The sequence below is a fragment of the Garra rufa genome, chromosome 22 (assembly GCF_049309525.1).
Source record: "Garra rufa chromosome 22, GarRuf1.0, whole genome shotgun sequence".
NCBI classification, from domain to species: Eukaryota; Metazoa; Chordata; class Actinopteri; order Cypriniformes; family Cyprinidae; genus Garra; species Garra rufa.
This window is the reverse complement of record NC_133382.1, coordinates 581,021-603,163: the sequence shown is the minus strand read 5'-3', so window position 1 is coordinate 603,163 and position 22,143 is coordinate 581,021. Positions and strand designations below refer to the sequence as shown.

General features: G+C 34.8%; 1 protein-coding gene across 2 annotated transcripts in view; it reads right to left on the bottom strand.

Moving 5' to 3' along the window:
- The window catches only part of wnk4a (WNK lysine deficient protein kinase 4a), a 74,609-nt gene that overhangs the window by 37,840 nt on the left and 14,626 nt on the right, over nucleotides 1-22,143 (bottom strand). For both annotated transcript variants that reach the window (XM_073828310.1, XM_073828311.1), the window contains exons 3-6: nucleotides 5,803-5,975; nucleotides 4,436-4,656; nucleotides 3,991-4,148; nucleotides 868-956 (exon numbers count right to left, since the gene is read on the bottom strand). In XM_073828310.1, the coding sequence (XP_073684411.1) occupies nucleotides 868-956; nucleotides 3,991-4,148; nucleotides 4,436-4,656; nucleotides 5,803-5,975 (641 nt within the window). The remainder of the gene's footprint in view (nucleotides 1-867; nucleotides 957-3,990; nucleotides 4,149-4,435; nucleotides 4,657-5,802; nucleotides 5,976-22,143) is intronic.

Here is a 22,143-nt window from a genome sequence, read left to right as displayed (position 1 = left end):
TTTTAATGCAAAAGTAATGTATCGCATTAATGTTTTTAATGTTAAAGTAACGCATTGCATTACTTAAAAAGTAACTAAAATGTAACTAATTACTAAAAGTAACTAATTACATTACATAGTTACAGTTTTTAATTTAAAAGTAACACATCGCATTACTTTCTATAAAAAGTAACTAATTATGTTATTTTGTTACTGTTTTTAGCGCAAAGTAACGTAACGCATTACTATCCATAAAAAAGTAACTAATTACATTCCTTAGTTACTGCATTACTTTAAAAAATTAACTAAAAAGTAACTAATTACTAAAAGTAACTTAATTACATTACTTAGTTACTGTTTTTAACTGTTTTTGTTTTAGTTATTTCCAGTTTGTTATTTTATTGCTTCAACATTTGTTTCAACATTTTTAATTTTTGTTTCATTTACATTTTTGCATCTAATATTTATGTGATTTTATTTCAGCTAGCTTTAATTTCCCAAAAATGTTTAATGAGTTTCAATTGACAATAATACTAACATTCATTCATATAAAAAAAAGACATTTGAAAATTTGTAAAATATTGAAACATTCCGTAATGATCATCAAAGGCATTCAAAGGCAAAGCTACATGTTTAGTAGCTGGAAAGTGGACTAAATGCCTTTTTTTTTTGGACAAATTTGTGGATAAATTATTATTTATCATTTACGATCTATTTTTAATTAAAAACTGTAGCTTTGTAACATGACATGATATTTTTTGCTGATATTTTGCAGCATCCTAAGCATCCCATTATTCAGCATAATAACAACAATCACTGGTTCCACAGCAGATCGTTTCAAAAAACATTTTCAAAGTGGAAAATCTAAGAGGAAGATCAATAAAGTACCTTTCATCCTTGTTCATGCGGATACAGCCTTCAATGATTTCCTTCAACTCTGGAACTTTCACTTTGGAGAAACTGTCGGGCTTTATTCCCTGAAAACGGCAGAAACGGACACAAATGTCAAAGTCTGGGAAAGACATCAGACAAAGAGGCTTAATATGTTTTAATAATGTCACAATTAATCTAATGTTCAAATGTGAATGAGATGATTCCCTCAGAGATAATCTAATCACAGCACACAGTTCCTAGAGTACGACTAGAGCGTATCGGTTCAATGTTGTTAAGGGTTCATTCGTTACTGATGCAGACCTTCAGCAAAATACAAGATCCTAGAGCTACAGGATGAAAAAATAAAATGGGTGACTGCAACTTTTCATCCTGCAATTCTTGTAATTCTGGGTTTATATCATAATTCTGCTCTTTTTTAATGGTTTTCCTAAAACTGACAATTAAAACTGGGAAAGAAATCCCATAGACTTACATTATCTATCTATCTATCTATCTAGGCCTAGCAACTAAAATCATGTTACTGACATGCTAATCTGACTAGAAACATGCTAGTAACTTGTTTATCATGTTAGAAACAGGCTACTAATGCTAACACCATGCTAGCGACATGCTAGTAACAGGCTAATCATGTTAGAAACATATAGTAACTTCTTAATCATGCTAACAACAGGTTACTAATGTTAACATCATGCTAGTGACATTCTAATGTTGCAAACAACATGCTAGTAACAGGCTAATCATGCTAGAAACATGCTACAAACATGCTAGCAAAATGTTAATGATGCTAACAACATGCTAGCAACATGCAATTGACATGTTAATCATTACAAACATGCTAATCATGCTAGAAACATACTAGCTACACGCTAGCAACATGCTAAAACATGCTATCCATCCATTTATCCATCCATCCAGACAGACAGACAGACTATTGCCTTCAAAACAGTCAAGCTTTCAGCTTTAAAACTACTTTAAACTTCAGTCTTTTTTGGACTGAAAACCATAACATTTCTACAATTTCTAAAACTATTAAAACTTTTTAAACTTTTTCACATGCACTTTCTAATTAGGCTTTTTCCAGCCAACTTAAAGTTTGCCTTGACGAACTTCTTTTAATCTAGTTGAACACGGTAGTCTTCTGAAATACACTTCCATGTTGCTCTCTCTCATATTGCGATCTGCGATTGGTCTTCAGTGAAGTGAGGTTGAGCTGTGATTGGTCTTCAGTGATGTGAGGTTGAGCTGTGATTGGACAGAACTGCAGCTGGAGCGGTTCTCTTTCCCTCTAGTCTCGTGTAATATTTGTGGAGCGCGAGCGTCATAAAGCACAGAGTCGATGGGAGTTTTGGACGAGCGCCGTCCCGTTCACACTCGCGCCGCTTGGCTTTGTCATTAACACTCAGCAACCTTTTCAGAGCCGCCTTTGTTTCCTTCATTCAGACACGTCATTTAACAAACCCATAAACCCAGAGCACTGGCGTCATCCACCTAAACTCTGAGTCCACTTCAGCTATTAGTCTGAAAACATCATAAACCTGCAGAACCAAAACACTCTTCATGTTGAACAACCAGAACTGCTGCTGCTGTGGGTAAAAATACTCCATCTTGTACTTTAATGTGTTTCCTTTGAACAGATATACTAGGAAGGCTCTTTCACGTATAAAGAACCTATTCAAAGTAGCTTTCTATTGATTGATTGGTTTACATCGAGGAGATCTGAAGAAGATGCTGTAAACACATGCTGATGTCATTTAGAGTGAAGTTTCCAAATGCAATAAAGCACAAATAAGTGAACATACCGCATCCCTCTGTCAACATGTGACCCAGAATCAAAACAAGCCCTGCCTGGACTCTTTACAAACAGCATAGGAACTCTAATCAAACCCAAACCTTTGAGCTCCGCTCAAAGACCACTCACAGCAAGAGGAAATGAGCACATGCAGGAACAGAACGAGAGAAGGATGGAAAGAAGATGTTTACGGCACTTTCCACGCTGGGCTGAACTTCAGTTAGGACATATGGACCAGCATACGCTTACTTAAAACATATGCACAACAATAGGACCTTTTTTGATGCAATCTTGCAGATTTGGTTTTCGAAAGAGTCTTGTGTGCTCACCAAGGCTGCAGTTATTAAATCAAAAATACAGTACAACAATTCAAATATTATTAGAATTGTGAATATCTGTTAAACTCTAAAGGATTTCTGTGATCAAAGCTGAATTCTCAGCATCATTAGTGTTATAAAATCCTCCAGAAATCATTCTAATATGCTGATTTGCTGCTCAAGAAACATTTCTGATTATTATCACAGTTAAAAACAGTTGTGCTGCACATTTTTTGTGGAAACTGTGATACAGTTTATTTTTCAGGATTCACAGGTGAATAGAACGTTTTTCGTACTTGAGTATGTTATTTTAGCATTTTAAGATATTTTTATAGTTTGTAGTAATATATTAAGTTTTTGCTTTTATATTTTCATTTTATTTTGCCATTTTTATTATTAAAAATGCCTATATATTAGCAACTAGCTAAAATTAAATCTTTTTTATTTATTTTGTTCCAGTTAACTTTTATTTATTTTAAATAATAAAAACGATTATAGATCTCATACATGTAATGACTTAAATGCACCTTTTTGGTTTAGTTTTTTTTATATAAATGATTCATATTTTAGTATTTTATTATGTTATTTTAGCATTTTAAGATATTTTTTTATAGTTTGCAGCAATATATTTTAAGTTAGTTTTTGCTTTTATTTATTTTTAATTTGAACTTGTCATTTTTATTATTTAAAATGCCTAAATATTTTTGATTATTTTTTATTTCAGTTTGAGTTATTTTAGTACTAAATACAATGAATTTATGTATCTAAATATGAATAACAATTGTTTAGCAACTAGATAAAATAAAATCTTTTTTATTTATTTTGTTCCAATTAACTTTCATTCATTTAAAATAATAGAAATGATTATAGTTTTCATACATAATGAAGCAATGACTTAAATGCACCTTTTTTGAAACGTTATAAATGTCATTACTCTCACTTTTGATCAATTTCATGCTTCCTTGCTAAATAAAACCATTTTAAAAATCATATTGACATATTGAAACTCACGCTGGTGACTTTTCTGTAAATCTGTGCTGCGTTTTGGCACTCTGAGTACGGATATTCTGACGTGGTCATCTCCAAAATACACATGCCAAACGCATACACGTCCACCGCCTCGTCGTACTTCTCCTCATACATTTCTGGAGCCATGAACTCCGGCGTTCCTGTTAAACACAAGACATTTGACAATACCATTAAAATAAAAGTTACCACAGTAATGCTGTGTTTTTGGACGTGCCACAGTTTCAATATGTCAGTATGCTTTCAATATACACTTTATTTCAGGATGGGGACATGACCTCAAGGACCCCTGGTTTCCAAAATTCTAAAGGTGAAAACTTCAAATACAAGTAAAATGTAATGTTTAATTTGAATCTTGAAATGCAGGTTGAAGATCTCAGAAGATAAATCATTACAGCATGAAACGTTCCAGGAGTGTGCAATGGCTCACCGATTACGCTCTTGGCAAAGCTGGCTCTCTTGAGCGTGGCCAGTCCAAGGTCCCCGATCTTGACGCTCCCCGTGGGGCCCGTGATGAAGATATTGTCACACTTCAAGTCCCTGTGGATGATGGGAGGAGCGCGCGTGTGCAGGAAGTGAAGCCCTTTGAGGATCTGACGACTCCACCGCTGCAGGAGCTTCGGCTTCATCTCTTTAAAACGCTTTAGATAGCTAAGAAATCGGGAGATATATCAACGTTTAAAATCATTTCCACCAAAAAATCCAAATTGTGTCAATATTTACTCACCCTTCATCTTGTTACAAACTTGCATGAGTGTAAATGTGAATGAAGATATTCTAACGAATCTTAACTTAAAGGATCACTCCACTTCCAGAATAAAAATGTCCTACAAACTACTCACCCCCTCGTCATCCAAGATGGTCACGTCTTTCTTTCTTCAGTCGCAAATAAATTAGGTTTTTGAGGTTAACATTCCAGGATTTTTCTCCATATAGTGGTGCTCAAATGACTGAAGATTAAAAATGCAGTTTAAATACAGATTCAAAGGACTCTAAACGATCCCAGCCAAGGAATAAGGGTCTTATTTAGCAAAACGATCAGTTATTTTCTAATAAAAAATTGCAATTTATATACCTTTTTACCTCAAATGCTTGTCTAGCTCTGTGTCCTCCAGTTGAAGACAGGGTATGTCGAAAAACTCCCGTCTCATTTTCAACTTCAAAATCATCCTACATCACTGTTTTACTTTTTTTGTAAAGGGCATTTGATCTTCACTTTGTAGACACTGGGTCGGTACTTCTGCAGCGATGTAGGACGATTTTTGAAGTTGGAGGAGAAAATGAGATTTTCGACATACCCTAACTGTTATAAGCAGGAGTACAAAGAATACGCAAGTGCATCACAGAGCTAGACGAGATGAGCATTTGTGGTTAAAGTTGATAAATATTCATTTATTTAAGACAATGACAGGTCTTTTTGCTAGATAAGACCCTTATTTCTCAGCTGAGATCGTTTAGAGCCCTTTGAAACTGCATTTTTAACCTTCAATCCATAGAAGTCCACTATATGGAGAAAAATCCTCAAAAACCTAATTTCTTTGCGACAGAAAGAAAGAAAGACATGAGTACCTTGGATGGCAAGGGGGTGAGTGAATTATCATAAAAATGTGTATTCTAGAAGTGGAGTAATTCTTTAACAATTTTAGTCCTTTTGACTGTAACCCCAAAAGTTTTTGGCTAAAACTACTCTTGAAGTCAATGGGACCCAAAACAAAAGAAGAAAGCAACTCATACAGGTTTGGAATGGCATGAGGGCGATTATATGATGACGGATTCAGCGATGAGGGTCAGACTCACGTCTTGAGCGTGCCGGACGTCATGAGTTCAGTGACCAGCAGGATGCACTTGTGTCCTTTCACAGTGGACTTCCAGGAGTCATAGAAGCGCACAATGTTCGGATGCTGAAGACCCTTGAGCATATCAACCTCTTCGCTGAAGCGCTGCCGCTCCACTTTGGTCAGTTTGCGAGTCTGAAGAGGAAAAACGCAGACAAGAAAGACTTTGAAGATTCTGAATGCGCAACATGCGGAAAGCTGGAAATAAGGATGACTGAGAGGCTTCAATGACCTACAATGAGCTCCTACATAAAAACATTGCTTGTACAGACACTGGTCATTTTGGAGATTTAGGGCTATTCTGGGTTATTATGCTTACATAACGTGTCACCTGTCAAACACATAACGGAAAGAAAACATCCAAAATACACATTTAAGCGATCTGTTTGCATCTTCAATTACAATATAATAGACTGAAATCTTCACTTCAGCAGTAATTACACACTGCAAAAAATGCTTTTCTAGCTTAGATTTTCTGTCTTGTTTCCAGTCAAAATATCTAAAAATTCTTAAATCAGGAAGGATTTTCTAGACGAGTAAAAATTATTGTCTTGATTATTTTTTAATCACTTAATTTTTACTTTTTGAAATCAAAATTTATTTATTTTTTACTTGTCTAGAAAATCCTTCTTGATTTAAGAATTTTTAGATATTTTGGCTGGAAACAAGACAGAAAATCTAAGCTAGAAAAGCATTTTTTGCAGTGCATGTACACCAAACCATTCCTATCTACATTCTGAAGGTTTCTATAAAGAGGTTTGTTCATATAACATGTGGATGATTTATCATTTATATACATTTTATTCCAAAAAACAAGGTGGGAATTTGTTTTCTAGCTGTTTTTTTTTTATTTATGAAGAAATAACACTGCAAAAAATGCTTTGCTTACTTAGTTTTTTGTCTTGTTTCCAGCCGAAATATCAAGCAATTCTTAAATCAAGAAAGATTTTTTAGATGAGTAAAAATTATTGTCTTGTTTTTAAAAAAAAGTCCAAATTTAGTGCATTTCTGCTTGAAACAAGCGAAATAATCTGCCAATTAGGTGAGAAAATTAATCTTGTTTTCTGTTTGAAATTAGATTTTGTTTTGCTTACCCAATTGGCAGATTATTTTTCTTGTTTCAAGCAAAAACGCACTAAATTTTGACTTTCTTCTGAAAACAAGACAATAATTTTTTCTTGTCTAGAAAATCCTGCTTAATTTAAGAATTTGTAGATGTTTTGGCTGGAAACAAGACAAAAAACCCAAGTAAGAATAGCATTTTTTGCAGTGAACAACAGATATGTCTCTGCATAAACTCTGTGGCTTTGTCCAAGGTTCACATTTCTGTTCTGGAAATGTATGCAAATGAGTGTTTATTTAATTAGTTAATGCCTCATTTGCATATTTAATCATAACATTAAAAAAACAAACAAATGCTTGTCTTAATGTCTTAATGTAATTAATCATCTGGATCTTTCTCCATGTTCACCTGTAGCGTCTTGCCTTACGTTTGTGTTTTAAATGTGGTAAATGTTGACGTCCATCCGCCCTCATCCAGCATGATTCACTGCTTACTCTGGCAGACAACAGCCCGCAATTAGTCCTCAAAAACCATTAAAACAGATAAGAACCTGCATAACAGCAGCAACCGCAAGAATTTGACCATTTACTGCACATGAAACGCCCTAACCTAATCATATTTTTCCGCTGTCTCATAACTACATCCCATTCTAAACATAGGGTTTGGAAAAGCTTTGGCGAGCGGACTACAGACGAGCAATTAGCTGGCAACAAGGCCATTTCTGTCCTCTGGTGGGAATGAAAGGCTTGATTTAGCAGCGAGGGCCTCTCGGACGTGTGAGGAGGGTGGAAACTCCTCAGAGACAGCGGCTCCACAACCATGAATCCCACATTCAATGAGTTCTGGGAAAACTAGTGTGTGTTTACGTCTGGAGTGACGGAGAGGGACAGAACGAGGCCGAGCGCCGCATTTAACGCTGTGCCTAAAGATGTTTCTCAATGGACACAACATGGAGAGTGACACAGATAAAGAAGAGAACTACTCCTTCATAAACCTAGTTTAAAACATGATGAGTTCTTAGAAATCTGCTCTAGGTATTCATGTCAGTTCAGTTTGGTTTTGAGAAACCTTTATACCATTTTCAACAAAAGAATAAACTGAATTGCTCTAAAAATGCCATCTTGTAATTATTTTGTCAGTTTTTAGGAGATATTTTACAACCTGAACTAACCTTGCTTTGTCACATGACTTGATTTGATGGACGATATTTATAATATTTAAACAAAATTATTTCATCATTTTTTAATGTAAATTTCTTTTTTGTTTTTGTCCAGCCTTAAGTAGCGCAGGTATATTTGTAGCAATAGCCAAAAATATATTGTATGGGTCAAGATTATTCATTTTTCTTTTATGCCAAAAATCATTAGGATATTAAGGTCACGTTCCATGAAGATATTTTGTAAATTTCCTACCGTAAATATATCAAAACTTAATTTTTGATTAGTAATATGCATTGCTAAGAACTTCATTTGGACAACTTTAAAAGCGATTTTCTCAATATTTAGATTTTTTTGCACCCTCAGATTGCAGATAGTTGTATCTCGGCCAAATATTGTCCTATCCTAACAAACCAGACATCCAGGGAAAGCTTATTTATTCAGATTTTTTAGCTGATGTATAAATCTCAAATTAAAAAAAAAAAAAAACATTATATAACACGTGTATTTTAGTCACACATTAAACAAAATATTGAAATAAAACATTTATTCTTAAAAAAAATTCAGTTAGTTGCCAAGAAAAATCCTCTCTTTTTTTCACATTAACAATAAAACTAAAATAAAACTGAATAAAAACTGTAAAGATATTTATGACAAAAACACAACAATATTACAAAACTATGGTAGCCCCGTTTCCACCACAGAATAAAAATTTTTTCAAAAATAATTGCGACTTTTTATCTCACAATTCTGTCTTTTTTTTCTCAGAACTGTGAAATATAAATGCACAATTGCGAATTATAAAGCAATTGTAAGTTTATATCTCACAATTCTGAGAAAAAAATAATTGTGAGATAAGTCGCAAAAACTATTTTTTTTTGTTTTTATTCAGTGGTGGAAATGGGCTACCATGCAAAACATTTAACTAAGAAAACTGAAAACAATATATATATATATATATATATATATATATATATATATATATATATATATATATATATATAGTACAGACCAAATTCTCATTCAAATGAATGAGAAGTTGTGTCCAAACTTTTGGTCTGTTCTGTATATTTTTCTGTTTATTAAAGTTTTTACCCAAATAATGACTAAAAGTAAGTCTTCGAGAACGGGCCAGGTGGCGCATTAGTCCAGGCGCTCATCTCCTGTTTCCAAAATGCATCACAAACTGCTTGACAATTGCATTTACAACATAATTACCTATACAAACTTGTGTAACCAAGTACTTCTGCGCAAAAGGCTGCACGACATGCGTGTTGCCGTTAAATACACAGACGCGCACAGACATGGATTTCTGCGTGCATAGTCTTCCATTAAACTGCGTTGCTTTTAGAAGCGTCAATTCAGTTGTTGCATATAGTTTAATGTCTTTATTTCGGGATTATCAAAGTAAATTATAACTCACGTGCCCCAGTAAAAAGGGTCTAGCAACGCACCTGCCCTGAAGCGGCTTCATAACTGCATCCATGTTTGCGCGTCTCATTTGATGTGGTAATTTCACAGAAGTTGGAGACTCGTTCTCACCCCCTACAGTGCAATTCGACTAGGTATACGTCATCCGCGCTAAAATATCAAGGTGAAAGTCATCATAGCTTACGTAGTTTAGACCCAGCTCCCAACCCAACTTTGAGAATAGATTAACGGCGATATTTTTTTATCGCCCGATAAGAGTCTCACGTTAACGCCGATAACGGCCCACCACTAGTTTTTATACAAAAACTGCTTTTTTTATGTAAAATTCACTGCAGAGCTCCACTATTTGCTATTTGACCACCTGAAAGATATTTTTTCACAAGTTTTTTCAGTTGACTTCATATCTACAGTACAGACCTGAATGAGACGGTGTGTCCAAACTTTTGGTCTGTAGTACTGTATATATAAACTATAACAGCATCATATTATACTAAAATAGCACATCATTTGAGAAGAAACGTGTTCATATTAAAAACGTTTATTTGCAGACTGTAAAAATCTGAGCATAATTTAAAACATTGTTGAGACCTCATCTGAAACTCTAGAGGACAGACTTGTGTTCTTCCCTGTGCGGGGGTTAAACAAATAGATTAAAGAAGCAACTCCACCCTCTTGGGAAAATGAATTATTCATGTTCAAACACGTTTGTGTCCCAACCCAACATAACTGCAGTTTCCCTCAATACAGCCCCAAGGCTTTGTGACAGCCACGGATTGACAAGCTTTGTTGGTCTTGCGCACTCTTTGAGGCTCTCAGTCAACTCACTCACGCTATATGTGTCAGTCTACCGGAGATACAGTACTAACCCCAACCAACCCACCTACTACTGTAAAACCACAGCCATACATGATCACACATACAGACTCCAAACATCACTTTTGCATTTGCAGTCAACACAAGATTGCCTTTCAGACTCCAGTATGTGTATAATCAACACTGAGCTACTGTCCCCATATTAGTGATGCAACCGAGACCTTCTCATATTCACACACACAGGATGATTTGAGCACAGCTAATGTCATTATCTCCTCAAATACACTCTGCAGGACTATATCTGTGCTGAGAAAACAAACTGATGGAGGAGCAGGCTGTCCACTGGGTCTCACTGTGACCAGCGGAGCCTATATGAAGCGCACCGACACGCATTTAGTAACCAGAAGCTTTTCCAGGATGTAAATATCATAAAGATGCATTTGACTTTCCAGCGCCTTCTAAAAGCAGAGACTCTTTCCCTGTGTAAGCAACACTAAAACAGGAGTTTCACACTAAAATACTGTGTTTGTCGAGCTGTAAGTTCAACCACCGCTACACAAACAAGAGGTTAGGATTGAGCAACTCACATTTGAGACACAACATTGCCAGTTAGTTTGACCACATTTGCTCTGATAATGAAAATAATTTCAAATGAAGTCAGACACATGAAGTATTCAAATAACACACAGTAGTGGTGTTTCTGTTCCTTCAAGCAATCAGTGTTTTGAATGAATCAGTTCAGCGAATCATTCAATGACTCACTCAAAAAGACAGATACTTGGCTGGATATGCATACTTTGTGCACATTCACAGTATTTATAAACCAGCATGCAAAAGAGTTTCAGATTACTTACTATTTCTGAAGAGATTCTGAACATTTTTAACAAAAGGTTAAATTGATTACCGCTAAAAATGTCATGAGGGAAATATTTTATTATAATTATATTATTTTATATTATAATTATAATTTTAAATTAAATATTTTAATTATAAAAAGTTTTTTTTTGTCAAAGTACTCTCTATAATACGAAATTTTAGACAACCATTGGTGCATAAACAAGAAGTTCAATTGAGCAACTCACATTTTAGACATACCATTGATCAATTTTGCTCTGATAATGAAAATAATTTCAACTGAAGCCAGAGAAACAATCTTCAAATAACACACCGTAGTGGTGTTACCATTGATTCAAGGAATTGGTGTTTAGAAAGAATCAGATAAATGAATCATTCAGTGACTCAGATAACTGGCTGCATCTAAATATGCATACTTTGTGAAAAGAACACTATGTTGACATTCACAGTATTTGTGTAAACCAGCATGCAAAAGTACTCCGATTACTTACTATTTCTCAAGAGATTCTGAACATTTACAAACATTTTCAACAAAAAATTGTCATGAAGGATTTTTTTCAAAAAGGTTTCTGTTAAAAGACTCTCTATAATTTGAAATGTTCTATTTGACAAGCCACAGTTTCTACCATTGGTACATAAACAAGAGGTTAAGATTGAGTAACCTTTTTAGTTTGTTTTTTGCTCTACTAACGAAAATAGTTCCTTCAAGGAATCAGTGTGGTGAATCATTCAATGGCTCACTCAAAAAGACAGATATTTGGCTGTATCTGAGTATGCATACAGTAATTTGTGAAAAGAATACAATGTGCACATTCACAGTATTTTCTAAAACAGCATGCAAAAAGTACCCAGATTACTTTTAGTACTTACTTATTAAATACCACTTTATACTTTGTCATTTTTTGCTCAGATAATGACAATAATGTCAAATAAAGCCAGAGAAACAAATCTTCAAAAAATGCACTGTAGTGGCATTTCTGTTCTTTCAATGAATCAGTGTTTTGAAAGAATCAGTTGAGTGAATCATTCAATGACAAATACTTGGCTTTATCTAGATATGCATAGAGAAGTATGTGCACATTCACAGTATTTATAAACCAGCATGTAAAAGTTCTCAGATTACTTACTATTTCTGGCAAGATTCTGAACATTTTTATACATTTTTAACTACTAAAAATGACAAAAGAAAATTGTCAAAGTACTCTCTGTTTTATGAAATTTTCCATCTGACAAGCTGTGAGTTCAACCATTGGTAAATAAACAAGAGGTCAAGATTGAGTAACTTGCATCTTAGACGCAATATTGCCAGGTACTTTGTCATTTCTTTGCTCTACTAATGAAAAGAGTTCATTGGAGCATGGAACATCTCTGAGTAATGCACAGTAGTGCAAGGAATGTTCTGAATGAATCAGTTTAATGAATCATTTAATGACTCACTCACGAATTAGATTTTTGGGTACATCTGAATATACATACTTTCTGACTATAAAGTAGGTGAAAAGAGTAGTATGTGCACATTAACTGAAGCATGCAAAAAGACCCATATTACTCAATAACTACTTATCAAATACTACTTAATATCATGAATTTTTGCACTGGACAAGTTCAACCATCAGTACACAAACAAGAAGCTATGATGGAGTAACTTACGTGTTAGACACAATATTGCAGGTTACTTTGTCAATTTTTGCTCCACTAACAAAAAATATTTTTGTGGATTACATTTATACAATATAGTTCACACTTTTTGGAATCTGTGCTTTGAATGAAATGGTCTAGTGAATAATTCAATGACTCATTAATAAAGATAATTACTCAATCACTTAAATAAATATAACTCTTCAAAACATGTGTTTTTATTGGTGTATTCACTGTTGCAGCATTTTATATATCAAGCAATTACAGGCTGTGTTGTGTGTTACAGTGATTATACCACGGTTAACAGGGTTTAATTCAATCAGTGGTGAACCACACAGGCTCACTGCTTTATTTGAACAGCTTCAGGACTATATTTGAGTGATTTAGTGAAGGGGTAGAGGTCTAGTAAAGGGTTAAGTTGAACATCCTATGACCGGCGCTGTTAAAACACATTAGAACTGCATGATTGAAACATGGTGGGCTAAACAGAAGAAATCCTGGAGGATTACGGCGGCCTAGAGGAACACAGCGGCTCGAGTTCAGGACAGCCGGCGGCACAGAGAGCTGGTAATTACAAAATGACACATAACAACCTCCACAGGCTTCTCATGATTGAAGGAAAGGAACCTAAAGGCTTGTCAGGATATCAGCCATATGGTAGCGCTTTTGTGCTTGACGTTTGTGTGGGACAAAATCTACAGCGTATACGTATATACAGCTAACAACAAATAAATCCTAATCTATCATGACAAACTATATATCGTTGGAAAGGTCAAAGGCTCCTAAAAAGATATTTAAAATTAATTAGACAAGAGTGCACCTCAAAAATCTACTTCATAATAGGAGTTCTGATCTTTGTCACAGACTTCCTTGTTGCCTTTTTCTCTATCACACTTTAGAAATTAGACATGATATATCAGTTGAAAATTTAAAATCTCAAAATTCATCCTTTGAAAGCCATTTTAAAATCAGACAGTTCATTAACATGGAAAATGTGCATCAAAATCACATTACAAAATGTTTTTGTGCATGAATTATAGAAATGTAAGTTTGAATTCTTCATTTTCATGTCTCTTTCACTTTACAATTTGCAGTTTATCAAGTTTATAAGTTTAAGAATGTTCCTAAGTGTAATTCTTTAAGTTCTCAAATATTTTCTTAAAAACATCTTTTTCTTAAAGACAAGAATTAGTCTTATTTGAAAAAGTGCATACACTCTTTAATTTTTTTTTTTTTCATGAAGAACCTTGAACATTTGTGGAACGTTTAAAATGCAGAGAAGGTTCTTTATAGTCAAAAGTGGTTCTTTAGACTTTTCAAATGTTCTTCGAAATGGTTCTTTCAAGAACTGTTCACTGAAAGGTTCTTTGGGGAACCAAATTGCTTATTCTACGGCAACACTGCAAAAACACCCTTTTGGAACCTTTATTTTTAGTAAGTGTACATGTCAAGAATTTTAATTCATATGTTTGGCTTAAAAAATATTTAAAAAAGTGAATAGAACATTCTTAACAACGATATTAAAAAGTATTTTGGGGAATACAAAACATTCTTCATTTTTTTAGAAAGTTTTAAAAAGTTAGAAAATAAAATATTTATTCTTACAGGAACAGTTCAACAAAAAATGAAATGGATCATCTGCAGTAAATGGGTGCCGCCTTAATGCTGGATTAGATTCTTTTGTCTTCTCCAGATGTTAACTGATGGACTGGAGTGGTGTGGATTACTTGTGGATTATTACTTGTGATGTTTTTATCAACTGTTTGGACTCTCATTCTGACGGCACCCATTCACATCCACTATGGATTATTGTGATGTTTTTATCAGCTGTCTGGACTCTCATTCTGACGGCACCCATTCACATCCACTATGGATTATTGTGATGTTTTTATCAGCTGTTTGGACTCTCATTCTGGCGGCACCCATTCACATCCACTATGGATTATTGTGATGTTTTTATCAGCTGTCTGGACTCTCATTCTGACGGCACCCATTCACATCCACTATGGATTATTGTGATGTTTTTATCAGCTGTCTGGACTCTCATTCTGGCGGCACCCATTCACATCCACTATGGATTATTGTGATGTTTTTATCAGCTGTTTGGACTCTCATTCTGGCGGCACCCATTCACATCCACTATGGATTATTGTGATGTTTTTATCAGCTGTCTGGACTCTCATTCTGACGGCACCCATTCACATCCACTATGGATTATTGTGATGTTTTTATCAGCTGTCTGGACTCTCATTCTGATGGCACCCATTCACTCCAGAGGTGAGCAAGTGATGGAATGACACATTTCTACAAATCTGATGAAGAAACAGACTCATCCTAATCTTGAATGACAAATGAGCACATTTTCATCAAATTTTCATTTTTCCAATCCTTTGGCATTCATGCAGATCATGTGCTGAAGTGTAATGTTTTTACACATTCCCTGGGTGTTTTTATTTCTGTTTGTTATAGAAAGATATGTTATGCAAGTTTTTGGACAGCATTTTCTTATCCATTGCCTCATTGTGTTATTGTACGGCTGAATGTTTGGAAGAAGGAATGTACAGGAACACATGTGTGTTCAATCAGAGTGAGCACACCGCTGGGGGTCGAGAGCGGTTCGGGCCAGACGCTTCAGCGCTAGTTAACTCTAAACCGCCCAGACCAGACTCCTGAACCCATGCCAAACCACATCCATTCATTTCAGAGTCCTCTAAGCCAGTGACAAATCCAATCTAACATCAGAAAAACAGTTAGAGACGGTATGCAAGGAAATTACTGTCATTTTTCAAACTTCAAATCCCAAAATCTCTCTTATTAGATGACATTCACAAAAGGAAAGCCAAAAAAATGCTTTCCTTACTTAGACTTTTTGTCTCGTTTCCAGCCAAAAATTCTTAAATCAAGAAGGATTTTCTAGATGAGTAAAAATGATTGTCTTGTTTTCAGAAAAAAAACAAGTCAAAATGAAGTGCATTTTTGCTTGAAACAAGCTAAATAATCTGCCAATGCGGTAAGAAAAATAATCTTGTTTTCTGTCTGAAATTAGATTATTTAGCTTGTTCTGAGCAAAAACTCACTTCATTTTGACTTGTTTTTTTCTGAAAACAAGACAATCATTTTTACTCATCTAGAAAATCCTTCTTGATTTAAGAATTTGTAGATATTTGGGCTGGAAACAAGACAAAAAATCTAAGTCAGAAGGTATTTTTTGCATTGTAGGCGAGCCACTAAAACCAGACTCAGATGATCGTCAGAAAAATACAAAATCTTAATGATAGTTTGAGTCACTGAAAGCAATAATCAGATTTGAAACAGCATGAATTAATGAGCTAACTCGCTGACTCAAGCTGATATTAAACACATGAGTTGAACATCATCATGCCTCCAGCAGCCAATGGAATAAACACATCAGACATAAACACATGCATATTGCATCAGGTTAGTAAATGACACCGGACAATGAACGGCACTCTTTTGAGTCCCTTGACATACAAACCTCAAGTTACGTAAAATCTCCTGCTGAAGTTCTCATTATGAAAGTTTAGAAATATTCAAACCTGAAGGGCATTTGGCATTTACTTAAATTACAACATTGGTTCCAAAAAAATTGGAAACATCAACAGATGCTCTTTCATCCCAGCAGAGAAGTAAACAGAGTTGGATGAAGACGAAGAAACGATGAAGGTCTGGAGCTGGTAGAAAGGAAAGAGATCATAACGAAGAGGAATATAAAGCACTCCAGGCTCCATTCACACCGATCCAACACTAAACCTGCGTGAAATACATGGCACAAAATCAACTGAGTGGACACCACGCTTTATTTTCCTGACATTTGGAGTTGGACTGAACATTATAAATTTGTTGAAAGGTATTTACATGAGACTAAATAGTGTTATGTAAATACTAAATAATAAATACCACCGTTGGGAAATCTTTCCCAGGCGTCCTCAAACTGCCACGAGTTCAGGTGTTCTTTGCTCTGACATGTTGCAGGACATTCATTACATCACTTTTTATAACAAACACTGCGAACCCCTAAATAAACATGTTTCTGAATTAAAATTTGCACATGTTCATCATAGAAGTGCTGTCATTTTAAGGGAAGTTTGGGATTTTGGGCTTTTTCATAAAGTGTTTTTTCAGACCAGTGGAAAGAAAACACCAAAAAGACACTGTTAAGTCTTTCTTTTATAGCACTTTATCTATTTGTGTCAATAGATTTCAATTACAATACAGATTTTTAAAGGCCAAGAGTTTTTTTCTCCTACACCGAGTCATAAATCTCCACTTCAGCAGCACTTACACCAAACTTTACCCTTGTATTCCTGTCTATATCCTGAAGGTTTTTACAGAGAGATTTGTTCATATAGAATTTGCTTGATTTTATACATTTTATTCCCCCAAAAACTGTCCAAAAATATAGTGTTTCCTGTCTGTTCAGTTTTTTTCTGAATTATGTCGTGACGAAATGAGATACCAAAAATTTCCTCTGTAAAAACATTTGACTCTAATATGTCAAAATTATTGATAATTAAACAAGAATTTTGTGTTTATCCAGTGTTTAGATTTTTGTACTAGAAATGTATGCAAATTAGCACGTATTTCATTAAATAATGGCTCATTTGCATATTTAAATGTAACATTTTAGAAAACTTGTAATACAAACTTTTTTTACAATTATCAAAGTAATCAATCAACTGGATAAGTAACATGATAACTATTAGTTAATTTTTTACCCTATTCACCCGCTGTGTGGCCTTAATGAAAAACGAGTGTGACGTCACTAAAACTCTTGTTATCTAGATCTTTTGCACACCCATCATTACATAGAACGCCCTCGCAAGGTCATTTATCAAATGTCTAAATGTCTGGATCCGCTGATGTCAGGGTGCTTTTGTAGTCGTGTCTCTCTGAAAGCATTCAGCAGCGCATAGCTGGCAGATCTGACATCGCTCACGCGCTTTTGGGAGCCGCGCTCGTCCGACACTCAATGAAACTCATGCTGGGGTCTGATTAAAGCCAGGCTGAAACGCTCTTGGCCCAGATCCACATGCTCTTACATAAGCAGCGCTGATGTTATAGAGCCCCACACAGAGAGGAACCAGCTCTCAGCACCTTCATTAGAACAACCACAAGCCATGCAGGAACAACCACCACGATTCTATATTTTTGGCCTACTATGAGAAAAATAACAGAAAAAAAACAGACTAGAGCAGCAACAAACTTGGGCCAGAGTCATGTTCATTTGGAGTTTGTATTGAAAGTCTGAAACAGCTAGCCCAAGCAAACCTTTACAGAAAACTTCAGCTCCAGCTGGTAAACACTTCTGAATTCTCATTGGTCCATGTGATTGCATAATAAGTAGGTGTGGCTCTGGAGCTCCGCCTTCTTCGATGTGGAAGCTCATTGCTTTAGTTTGTTCTGCCAAGGTCAAACATATAGATGCATGTTTTCACCAAAAGATTAACAAATAATAACATTAAATTAATTAAAATATGTAAATGTGACTTTTTATCTCTCAGTTGTGATGCTGGACCACAAAACCAGTCATAAGAGTCAATTTTTTGGAATTGAGATTTATACATAATCTAAAAGGCGAATAAATAAGTTTCCATTGATGTATGGTTTATTAGGAAGGGTCAGTATATTTGGCTGAGATACAACTATTTGATAATCTGGAATCTGAGGGTGGAAAAAAATCGAAATATTGAGAAAATCACCTTTAAAGTTGTCCAAATGAAGTTCTTAGCAATGCATATTACATATATTGATCTTTACTTAATATCCTAATGATTTTTGGCATTAAAGAAAGTTAAATTTTGACCCATACAATGTATTTTTGGCTATTGCTACAAATATAACTGTGCTACTTAAGACTGGTTTTTTTCAACATATAAACTAAAATTGTGTGATATAAATGCAGAATTTTGAGGTATAAACTCGCAATTACAAGAAAAAAGTCAGAATTGCAAGAAATCACATTTAACTTGTTTTAATTTTATTCCATGAAAGATAAAAAAAAAAACTGAATTGCTAGATTTTAACTCAGAATTCTGTTTTCTATTGTATCAAGTGCATATAAACACACCTGAGGTGACTGGACCAGAGAGCTGCAATGATCATATGATCAGATACTTCTTACAGGCAGAAAAACATTCTAATCTGGTAAAAATCAATAGAGCAGATAGAGGAGGAAGCTTTTTCCATGAGGAATATCTAACAGCGAACTATCAGCAGCACAGCCTCAGGTGTGAAAGAAAACGCAATCACAGGTTAAATATTTCCCAACTTCTCATCTGCCTCACGGCTTACTATAAAAGTCATCTCGATCTGCGATAATGAATAACCTTTTGTGCAAGAGAGACAGGAGCTGTGTTTGTACTTCATTGTGTGTTAACATTATCTTTGTTCTTCAAGACAGCTTGGATATCAGCAACAACAGGCTGAGTCATGTTTGAGCCTCCATTCATATCGATCTCACTGCGTCCCTGCTGCGCGCGCACACACACACACACACACATGCACGCACGCACACACATACACAACTACTGTTAACGGTATTGTTTGTTAGTTTTGCATTATTATCTTAGTGCATGAATAAATGAAAGCTGAATAAGAGCAGCATCATTTTGAACAAACTTGGGCCAGAGCCATGTTCATTTGGAGTTTGTTTTGAAAGTTTGAAACTTTTACAAAAAACTTCAGCTCCAGCTGGTAAACACTTCTGAATTCTCATTGGTCCATGCGACTGCATAATAAGTAGGTGTGGCTCTGGAGCTCCGCCTTCTTTGATGTGGAAGCTCATTTCTTTAGTTAGTTTGGTCTTAAAAAAATAATTATATTAAATTATTTAAAAATGGTAATTGTGACTTTTTATCTGACCCTGGACCACAAAACCAGTCATAAGGGTCAAATTGAGATTTATATATAATCTGAAAGCTGAATAAATATGCTTTTTATTGATGTATGGTTTGTTAGGATACAACTATTTGAAAATCGGAAATCTGAGGCTGCAAAATAATCAAAATATTGCGAAAATCACCTATAAAGTTGTGCAAATGAAGTTAGCAATGCATATTACTAATCAGAAATCACGTTTTAATATATTTACGGTAGGAAATTTACAAAATATCTTCATGGAGCATGATCTTAATATCCTAATGATTTTTGGCATCAAAGAAAAATCTATAATTTTGACCCATACAATGTATTTTTGGCTATTGCTAGAAATAATACTAAGCGCATGGATAAATAAAAGCTGAATAAATAAGCGTTTCATTGATGTGTGGTTTGTCAGGATAGGACAATATTTGGCCGAGATACAACTATTGAAAATCTGGAATCTGAGGGTGCAAAAATCTATCATCTTTGAAATTGTTCAAATGAAGTTCTTAGCAATGCACATTACTATTGAAAAAGGAAGTTTTTATATATTTGTGGTAGGAAATGTAAAAAATATCTTCAAGGAAAATGAATGTGATGACAGACCAGTACACACACACTTACTGTTATTGTTATTGTTTGTTAGTTAGGCATTATTATCTAAGTGCATACATATTGTTTTCCTATTGATTTCAGGATGCAACATGATCTAGGTGTGTTTTCCTGATACTCATCCTATTATAGCTATCATAGAGTTTATTTCTCCTTCAGTTGGGTTAAGTTTCAGTGCATTTAGACTGTATTCATCCAGCGGATCTAGGCTGCACAAAATGTTCCCCTTTTATCTTTGTGTGTGGAGGGGACACATGAGGCTTCAAATGAAGGTTATACCCTCACAAGAGCACAGCACTGACCACACACTTCAGTGACCTTGATTCCGGAAGTAGTTTTCCCCAATCATTTTCTCTATAGGGATTTCCAAACATTCCTCAACAAAGACTTCCAAGCCATGAACCAAATCAACTGGATGCTGGATGAAACACAACACTATAAACTTTGATTCAAAGCTAAAGTAGGGAGAAGTAACAAAGGCACGAGACTCTACAATTAGAGCCAATCAACTACTCTATTACAAGCGTAAACTAATTAAAAAATGATGGTACAGCAATGAAACTATTAACTTCAGTATAAAAACAATATACACATGGGTCAAAAGTTCAGAATAACAGTAATATAGTATTGCAGTTTAAAATATATCGGTATAATAGAATGATTTCTGATTAATGCAATTTGAAATCGGTATATTAGAATGATTTCTGTAGGATCATGTGACACTGAAGACTGGAGTAATGATGCTGAAAATTCAGCTTTGATCACAAAAAATAAATTATGTTTTAAAATATATTCAAACAGAAAACAGTTATTTTAATTTGTAATAATATTTCAGAATATTACAGTTTTTATTGCAGCTTTGGTAAGCAGAAAAAAAAAACACTAACATTTCTAAACTTGTGGCCAGTGGTTTTAATTTTTTGCATTGAGATACTAAGCACTAGCAACAATATTAAATAATGGTCAGAAGAGCAACATCTATTTGGTTCCACAGCTCCTGTCAGCAGTTCTGATGACTGTATCTTGTTCTGGAAACTCATTGGCAAATGAGCGGCGTTGTGCTCTCAGACACGAGCTGATAGTGTTACTATTTCAAAAACAGCGGCAGGAGAAACTGATAGCGACGGCTCTGAAAGAACAGACCGAGAGGAAGATGACCGGAATAGAGGTTAACACAATATGGATATAAGCATTCGTATGCCACTGTTTCTGCATGGGTACATCAAGGAAAGCTTGACATTCAGATGAATTATAAAGAAAAACAAACTCAGAAACTGAAAATACAACAAAGTTACAATCATGATTGAGTCACTGAAACATAAACTGCAGTTTAAACTTGAAATTCATTTTTTAGCTGTAGTTTGTTTTGCTGTCCTATAGACCACTTTTATGGCGCTTTTGTGTCATTTTTTTGAGCTTGATTTCCCTCCAGACAGTTCCAGTTATGGAGTCCATTCTCTGTTACCTCATATGGCAAAACAAACTCTACTGTGAAGCGCTGCTGAAGATAGCCTTGATTTTTATTATCATACTGTTGTCATAATGGCAGTGTTTATTCAATTATCTGCAACATGATTTACTGAACAAACTGTGCAACTCTAATTAACTGTGTCATAACAAATCTTTCAATGGCAGTCCAGTTGAGAAATCTGTTTCCACACTCCATCTAATTACAGATTTTGCAGACCACACACCTCTTCATCTCACTGGAGACTCCACTCACTTCAGATTAAGCTCTAATAACACAAATATTAGATACAAATAGGTATTTTTTATTTAATAACACTACACTGTAAAACAGAATGAATGAACTGCTCACAATAAGTAGGTTATGACAACTAAATCTTTGAGT